This window comes from Papilio machaon, chromosome 22 (genome assembly GCF_912999745.1).
Source record: "Papilio machaon chromosome 22, ilPapMach1.1, whole genome shotgun sequence".
Lineage (NCBI taxonomy): Eukaryota > Metazoa > Arthropoda > Insecta > Lepidoptera > Papilionidae > Papilio > Papilio machaon.
In genome coordinates this window covers 6588134-6597042 of record NC_060007.1, presented here as the reverse complement: position 1 = coordinate 6597042, position 8909 = coordinate 6588134, and the positions used below count along the sequence as shown (strand labels likewise).

The 8909-nt window shown below is 41.2% G+C and overlaps 3 protein-coding genes across 3 annotated transcripts; 2 read left to right on the top strand and 1 right to left on the bottom strand.

The window, feature by feature from the left end:
• Window positions 1-230: 230 nt before the first annotated feature.
• LOC123722258 (keratin-associated protein 5-5-like) lies at window positions 231-1422 on the top strand. Its single transcript, XM_045683452.1, has 2 exons — window positions 231-420; window positions 635-1422. Exons 1-2 carry the CDS (start codon window positions 231-233, stop codon window positions 1420-1422), a joined length of 978 nt encoding a protein of 325 aa, XP_045539408.1.
• Window positions 1423-3064: 1642 nt separating this feature from the next.
• On the bottom strand, window positions 3065-4926 carry LOC106711174. The gene has a single exon (XM_014503417.2). The coding sequence runs from the start codon at window positions 4822-4824 to the stop codon at window positions 3109-3111; it is 1716 nt and encodes a 571-aa protein (XP_014358903.2). The 5' UTR covers window positions 4825-4926; the 3' UTR covers window positions 3065-3108.
• Window positions 4927-6793: 1867 nt separating this feature from the next.
• On the top strand, window positions 6794-8909 carry LOC106711161. Its single transcript, XM_014503401.2, has one exon. The coding sequence runs from the start codon at window positions 6925-6927 to the stop codon at window positions 8872-8874; it is 1950 nt and encodes a 649-aa protein (XP_014358887.2). The 5' UTR covers window positions 6794-6924; the 3' UTR covers window positions 8875-8909.

The following is an 8909-nucleotide window of genomic DNA, read 5'->3' as shown; positions in this document are numbered from 1 at the left end:
CCCGGCACTCGCCCGGCGCCGCTCCCCGCTGCCCGCTGCCCGCTGCCCGCAAGCGCAAGAGAACACCTTTCAACTTGTACTGCTTCTACCAAAACATCATTTGATTCGTCGAAACTCGGTAACGATACTGTGAGGTATCAAAGAATCCCCCGCCTCCTGTGTACATTGTGTACATTGTGACAGGAGGTGGGAGCTGGCGCTTACGAGGGTCGCGTGTGTGGAGCGGCTCGATGTCCGCGAGCGAGGTTTGTTCGTCCGCGTGCAACTTGTCGCCGGTGACGTCATGTCCGACAACAGAATGTCTGCAGCCGACTCCGGACGGCTCCGGATTTACAGATGTGAATGATGATCTCAAACTTTCCAGTTATTATAAGTTGCGGGAACGACCTCGGTTACATTTGTCAGTGTGGTTGGCGCAAAGTACGCCGGGAGCGGAATCTCCGCCGCGTTCACGATCTCTCGTCACCAAACCTGGACATAGAATGACATATACGAGAAACGTTATTTGTATACGTTTTATTGTTAGAACTGTAACTTTACATGCGTCGTTTTATAATTACAGGCAATGGCTTGTTAATGTTAATTTATTTACTACTTTATTGTATAAAAAGTTGAAATAATATTTGTGTGGAAGCGCGTCAGTGTTGGTGCGGAGTGCTGCAGCCGCACTGCACACTCTGGAGATCGGCCGCGGCTCTGTTTCATGCAACAGTTAGTTCCGCTCCCTGCGATTGTCACTGTGCCTGTCACTACGCCAGTGACTGTGCCTGTCACTGCGCCAGTGACTGCGCCAGTGACTGCGCCAGTGACTGCGCCAGTGACTGTGCCTGTCACTGCGCCAGTGACTGCGCCAGTGACTGCGCCAGTGACTGCGCCAGTGACTGTGCCTGTCACTGCGCCAGTGACTGCGCCAGTGACTGTGCCTGTCACTGCGCCAGTGACTGCGCCAGTGACTGCGCCAGTGACTGCGCCAGTGACTGCGCCAGTGACTGTGCCTGTCACTGCGCCAGTGACTGCGCCAGTGACTGCGCCAGTGACTGCGCCAGTGACTGTGCCTGTCACTGCGCCAGTGACTGCGCCAGTGACTGTGCCTGTCACTGCGCCAGTGACTGCGCCAGTGACTGCGCCAGTGACTGCGCCAGTGACTGCGCCAGTGACTGTGCCTGTCACTGCGCCAGTGACTGCGCCAGTGACTGTGCCTGTCACTGCGCCAGTGACTGCGCCAGTGACTGCGCCAGTGACTGCGCCAGTGACTGTGCCTGTCACTGCGCCAGTGACTGCGCCAGTGACTGCGCCAGTGACTGCGCCAGTGACTGTGCCTGTCACTGCGCCAGTGACTGCGCCAGTGACTGTGCCTGTCACTGCGCCAGTGACTGCGCCAGTGACTGCGCCAGTGACTGCGCCGAGCGCTCACTTTTCTAACCGAATTTTTGTTTTAGTCAATTTAGGTTGTCGTTTGTTTTATATGGATTTTATTTTACGTTTGTTGTTTTTAGTAAATTTTATTTGGCTTCGATCGCTTTGTACGTTGAAGCAAGTGATATTAGATAGTTTGTTATAGTCGTAGACGTGGTACAGCTCGTAGTACTATACGTCGCCGCGCTATCGCCGCGTGGCCGTCGCGCAGTCGCCGGGTGTGAGCGCGCCACGTCGCCGTCACGTCGCCGCCACGTCGCCGCGCGCTTCACATCTTTACTTACATTTTTTTATTGTAGTATTTATTTTAGATGAAGATACAGATTTTACCAAAAGTATTAAATGTTTTACATAAATTGATATTTTCATAAGTATCCGGTCCAGGCCCGCCCCGCCCGGCGCCCGGTGCCCGGTGCCCGGTGCCCGGCGCCCGGTGCCCGGTGCCCGGTGCCCGGCGCCCGGTGCCCGGTGCCCGGTGCCCGGCGCCCGGTGCCCGGTGCCCGGCGCCCGGTGCCCGGCGGGCAGGCAGCGAGTTACCAAAGACGGCAACAGTCCATTCCAAAGGCCGCGCGACCTCACACCCAACATGTTCCTCTCCTAACATTATTGGGCTACATGTTATTGTCCAGACACGGTCTCTAGTCAACGGTTCTGTGTACCCGCGTGTAAATATAATTGTAGGTATTTAAAGAGTATCTAAGGTAATGTTACGTAATTGTGTAACGGTCGCACAACGCCCGGCCCCGCTCCTCCACCTACCTTGTACCTTATTTATTTTTTTAATTTGAATCGTGAATCGAAAAGCGTTTTTACTGTGAGCCGAACTGTGTATGTCATAATTTTATATGTAATGTATTATATTAATAAAAAATTGGCTTTATGTTAAAGTTGTAAAAATGAATCATGTGATATATATTTGGAAACTGCTAGTCAGCAAAGTAATGCGCGAACACGCTTCTACTCACCAATAAAATATTTTTTAATTTTATAATTGTTTTATTTCTGTCGCGTGTCCGACACCGACACCAACATCGTGTCCAACCAACATGTGGTCGACAGCGGCCGCTGCGCCTCGCGCTGAGGATCTTTAAACACCTCAATTCCTCGCATGAAAAAGTGGCCTAACACTGCTCCTGCGCCGTCACATCGAGACTGACGTATCGGAAATACACACCTTTGTCTCGCTCTGAAGCGACTACCAGCGTTGTTTATACGATTCCGGATTATGTCTAAATGCACCTCTATAGAACATCACGATTAGCCAGTAGCTTATAAATTTAGTTGTTGAGCAGCAGCTCGACGGTTCAAGTCTATGTGACCTGAGTTTTTCAACTGGTTTAGAGCTAATTTACACACTTCTACAACTGTCATGTCACTCTTGGTCATGCTGACCTCTATAGTGAACAGAGATTTACTCACCCCATTACAGATACGTTGCCTACCTTTAGTTGACAGTGGAGAGTATGCACATTTCCCCTTCCTATGCATACAAAAAAGGTCTAAGGCCTCTGACTACTGGCTTTATTAAATTTTAAGGTGTAGGTCTCTCATTTGGAAAATTCTAATGGAATAAATAATAGTTCTGAAACCAGACTTCAATTAAATAACTATTTAATAAAAAAAATCAATGATTTAATAAACTCTTGTAAATAAAAACACGATTTATGAATACATATTTTCTTACCTTAAACACTAATACAATTGCTCTAATGGTTTTACTGGATATAAATTGAATACATGGCAATAGGGATCGTAGTTGTGGTTGACTTGAGAGAAGTTTGATGACAACGCTATGTGCATGTGCCATTTACCATACTTAGCTTTTAATTTTTTGTATAATTGGTTTGCTCTGGCTATTGCAGAGTCGCTAATGTTAACACAGATAGATATGCAGTACAAATTGTGACATTTCTCAAACAAAGCACTCGGGTCAGCGAGGTTGTTGCACTCCTGCATGTGTGAATCAAGAATATGAATATTCTCTAAAGTACTACATTCACTTAAAGATGAAAACATTGCTTTGAAATTACTTTGTCTATTGACTAATCTTAAATTTTTTAACCGACTCAGTGCAATATGTCCCAATTGGTTCGGACACCAAGGTGAGTCTTCTACATTCAGTGTCTCCAATTGCTGACAACAACTGAACAAAACATAGAAGAAACTTTTAGAATATAGAACACTACCAGTCAAGTATAGAGATCTTAATTTTCTTAAATACTGGCTGCTGGGAGATAGAGTGACGGGAATGTTAGTGTTGCTCGGAAAAAACATAGTTAGATGTATTGTCTTATGTTGCTGGAAAACTGTATCGTAATTAAGAATAGGACACTGAGGTGCAAGTCTTTGCTTCTTAAAGGTCACAGTATTTTTAGAACTAGCCCTCATGTCACACAAAGGAACACTAAGGAAACAGTTATCATATTCCGGTGGGACAACAGTGATGTTATCCGCGATGTGGTGTGGCAAAAGATTGATCATTTTAGATTTAAGAACTTTAAAGAACATATCATCAAATACAGTCTTTGATTTATCCCAGAGCATAATAACAGCATTCGTAACATGTTTACATACATCTAATACTTTAATGCACTTTGCATTATAAGATTTAAAAACCTTCATGAACATTGGAGACACATAAACTTGATTCTGGTTAAGATCTTCAGTAATTACAACAACACATTCATATATCTCTTCTAAATGTTGCAAACTTGGCAGAGTCAATGTTGTCCCAGAAAATATGGGAATTTTCCACACATTTAAAATGCAAATGCTTATGAATTTGGAATGTATTTTTACATTTGTTTCATTTGCTTCTTCCACTGGGTCATAAACTATACCACAGTTTTCAACAATAGTGAGCTGCAACTTACTCAGACACGCCTTGTGCAACATCCATGCAACTAAACTTGAAAACAATAGATTTGCTGCATTTCCAACAAAATGGACTTTATCAAAGTTTTGGAAAAGATCTTGCCACTGAATGTTTTTTGCTTTTATATCTTTTTTTGTACCAAACACGAAATTACAAGCAACATTCTTTATGGTTGGACATAGTTTGTGCACTTCATAAATATCAAAAAGATTAATATTTGTGTAGGAAACATCAATAGTGTTTAAGCACTTCATTCCCCTAACGGCGGTCTGCAGTGCTGTTCTGCTGAGGTCGCCAACGCCTCGCAAGTCTAGAGTCTGCAAATGTGGTGATATATCCTTCATAAAAGTTTCTTTTAAAAAATGCACGGTCGCCGTTGTACTAAGTGCCAAGTTAGCAGTTTTCACTACATTGTACATACAAATAAGATTCTTGAAGTGAGAACATGATTCATATAAATTATGGACCGACTTGATGTCTAATTTTTTGATAATAATCACGACAATTTCTACGGGAAGATCAGTTATCCGCATTTTTAATGTGGTGATAGTATATAAGTAGACTTCAATACCTTGCGGCACTTCATTCGCTTACGAGTAAAATGAAAGCCTCAAACACATACAATATTACACTATTATTTTATAAACTAATATTGTAAGAATGATAATTTATATGAATTTAAATAGTGTAATTTATGCATCAAAGATACAATTTGGAAATAATTAACTATTCTCCTATAATACAAACATTTCTCCATTAATTTACTTTTCTTGAGTACAAATTTTAATCAATCTCAATTCAATTCAATTTCCAAGCAGTAGCTTTTAGGTGTATTGATCGATCTCTTGGGCTAAACCAATTTTAAACTTGAAATTGATAGTTGATTGACATTTGACAGTGTCTACTGTCTATTCACATTTGCTATTAAAGATGACATTGACAACAGTAGTTTAGGAATAGAATAAAGTAAAATAAATATTTAGATATATATTTAGACACGCATTGTGCAACACTTGTTAATCTCTATAGTTAAACGAATTATCTGGCCCGATGAGAGAGGCGCTGCTATCGCGGTAAGTTTTCTCAGAAAATATGTAAAACCTACAACGGCATAGAAAATGCCATAAAAGAAAAACTTGACATGACTGCTACAGTAGAAAAAAGAGAAAAAGACCTTGTGATATTTTCTTGACTTTGAAAGGGGGGCGCTAATGAGCCATAGCCATAGCACGTATTTTAGTTTAATTTATGCCCACCAGATCAGATATCCATGTCGATCTACACATAACATCATCTTCCTGCCTCATCTCACTCTTGTTGGGTTGACGGACAAGGCTTTATCAAGCTTAATGTTATTGGTCTACACCACAGGTTATCGAGTTACCGAAGTTAGGACACAGTTAATCGAAAAGTTAACTTCGTTAATAGTTCGTTGATTCGTTAGTTAAAAAATTAACTTCGTTAATCGTTAAAGCTTTAAATTCTCGAAAATTAAACGCAATGTAAAGTTACTCGTTAAAAGATAACCATACCAAAATTATATTGCTAAAACAAGTGAATAGAAGATCTTTTCATGACTTGAATTAATATGTACGAATTGCACACACTTTTGTAAATTGAATTTACAATTTCACAAGTATTGTGGCGAAACTTGTTTAAAATATAAATTTCACTATATATACTCTAACACATTAATTCGATCTTTTCGCACTTGATTATTTTGATTGCAATTGAACCTATATTCAGTTAGTGGTATACGTATCTAAAGTATTAGACAAAGTCTTAAAGTATGAATTCAGTAAAGTGTTTTCGAACCTTCTTTTGATTTTGTCGATAAAATTTGTTGATAAAATGATATGGTGCTAATCTGATGATGAGGCAGAATAGTGGTCATATTAACTCTGTTATGATTTTTTTTTCGTTTTAGCTCAATAATGTAAAAGCTTGTTTTTTTAAAAGGTTTTTATTTACTATTTTTTAAATATAATATAATCTTCATCTTATAATAAAATCTTTATACATACATTAGTATTGCTTTGGTATTGTTGATCAAAGCAACTACTAAATTCAACCAGACTTAGATTATTTATAAACATTTGATCTTATCTTACTAATACTAATATTATAAATGTGGATTGTGGTGTTTGTTACAACAGCATCTCCAGTACGGCTGCATGGATCTCAATTAAATTTGGTATAGATGTAGTACACAATCTGAAAGAACACATAAGGTACTAATTAAGATTTTTTCAATTCTATATGGATGGAGTTGCGGCCGAAAGCTAGTTTTTAATATTCAGTTCAGAAACAAAGTAATTAAAATATGTGAGTACTTCTTAAGAAGTTTAGGCATCCACACATGATGTTAAATTGTATAAAGTAGTTCAATTTTTATTAAAATAAATTTATCATCTTATTTTTTAAACAGTTTATAAAATATTTTTGCTTCATAAAAAAAAAAAAAAAACCGTTAACCGATGCAAAAATTTAAATTTGGGCTGCGCTAAAATCTGTGCTAGACTGCGAGATGTACAACCCTAATGTCGTAACGGTCATCGAGATTTAAAAGTGCTGCGGCTTTGTTTCGGTCGCAAAATGTGGCAATTTTTCGTATTTATTTAAAAAAAACGAGAATGTCGGAAAAATTAAAGGATTATCAAGTTCTCGATGTTCTCCGCGGCGGAGCGTTCTACAAAGTTAAGCACAAGGTCACCAACAACATATTCGCTTGGAAGGCTCACGATTGTACTGCGTACTCCGACGAACAAATACAAAATATCGTAAACGAAGTAAAAACGATAAGTAAAGTGTTATCTGGCAACTTGCTGCGTTACTACGACACAATACTTCACAACGCATCGAAAACTCTGTACTTCGTACTCGAGTACAGCTGCTGGCGCAGCGTGCAGGACCTTGTCGACATCTGCGCCGCCGCCGATAAGTACATTGCGGAAAATTTCATTTGGCACTTGTTGCTGGACCTCGCGAGGGCTTGTAAGCTGGTAGAAACCTTTAATTTCACCGTTATAAGAAAATGCATAACACTGAGCTCTATTTATATCGACGACGGCGGAGAAGTGCACCTCGACTGTTTCCAGCTGGAGCCGACGGTCGGTGGGCCTGCAGACCTTATGCGCCAGGTCGGAGATGTGATCCACACACTCTGCTACCCAAGGCAAACTTGTGATGGGAAAATAACCGTGTTTCCGTACAGTGATGACCTCCAAGATATTGTATCCTTTGTTTCCGAAGAAAGGAATGCTGGCTTACGCCCCGAAGTAGTTATTTATCATCCGACAATATTATCAAATGTGGAAGGCACTTCAAAGCCAAAACATTTGTCCGAAATAATTTTGTCAAATAAAGACCTCATCCAAAAATCTGATTTGAACAAATGTGACTCAGAAAAAGCTGTAGAATTGTGTAAGAATATTAAACCCTTGCCAAAGTCAAGGTTTATGAGAGAGGAGAGTCCAATTTACTCGAATATTAGTCCAAAACAAACAAAAGTAAACAAAGATATTGACAATGTCAAGTTGATAAGAGCTCCTTTATCCCCCACTCTGGCAGCCTTGGTCTTGGAGCTACCCGGCTATGTGCCACGCTGCAGAAAACCATACAGTGAACTTAGAGACACCTTTACCTCTGCTCAGAAAGTATCGGAAGAAACCCTAAGTCACCAGTGGATGTCCCGGCTTATAGCTCTGAAAGAAAAGGAAGAGTTACTAAATAGAAGGGAGAGAGATCTCATAGTTAAGGAAGTTATGACAAGCCCCATAAATAAGTTTGGCTGCAACGATGATTCAGATGTTGGTGAAAGAGGAAGCAATGGCATCACCCTGCCGGCCGTCATCGCCAGCGCCGAGAAAAGCCGCTGGAAGTCGCGTCGGCGTCAGCGCCGCTCAGGCTCCATGCGTTCGCGTCCTCGCCGGCAGAGTTGTAGCTACGAGGACCTGGACAGCTCCCTGTCGGCAGACACGGGAGATGGTAGCATCATTGTGACAGCTACAAAGTTTACCTTGGACAATATGCCTCGTCGCAACATATTCCCCGACTTAGAATCCAAAAGAGTGCATTTCACACCTTCAAACCCATTTGTTGGAAGTGATGAAAGTGTCACACTAACATTTTATGACTTGGATAATTTAGAAACTGAAGTAAATCAAAGCACACAAAATGCATCAATGAAAGACATAACAAAGTTCAAGTATTTAGATGTTGCAAGTGTGAGAGAGAAGAGAGCCGCCAAACAATGGAGTCATTCCTCCCCATCCAAGCAGGCTAAAGTGTACAGTGATGTTTCAAGTCGGAGCAGCTTAAGAAAAACACCGTCAAAGATTAGCCTCACGTCTCACAGCTCAGTGACTTCGGGGGGTTCCATAGTGAGTGCAAACAGTCGCTGGAGCGCCGCGCCCCGTTGTACCGAGGTGAGCGCGGGTCGCGTCGCCGACGGAACGCGCTCTAGCTTCAAACATTACCCGCAAACACCTACTGCACCCACAGACTTAAAGAAAAGTAAGATCAGGAAATCATTGCTAAACTTTAAAACTCCTTTCAAATTTAAATCATCCACCAAGGTTTAACAATAAGTGGCTTTTGAAAACATTAATGTTGTGAT

What these genes read in the sequence shown, in the direction of transcription:
- LOC123722258 (XM_045683452.1), top strand. Translation starts at nt 231, where the DNA reads ATGTCCGCGAGCGAGGTTTGTTCGTCCGCGTGCAACTTGTCGCCGGTG. An exon ending in GTCAGTGTGGTTGGCGCAAA is followed by an intron (nt 421 to 634) that starts GTACGCCGGGAG and finishes TTTGTGTGGAAG; the next exon opens with CGCGTCAGTGTTGGTGCGGA.
- LOC106711174 (XM_014503417.2), bottom strand. Translation starts at nt 4,824, where the DNA reads ATGCGGATAACTGATCTTCCCGTAGAAATTGTCGTGATTATTATCAAA.
- LOC106711161 (XM_014503401.2), top strand. Translation starts at nt 6,925, where the DNA reads ATGTCGGAAAAATTAAAGGATTATCAAGTTCTCGATGTTCTCCGCGGC.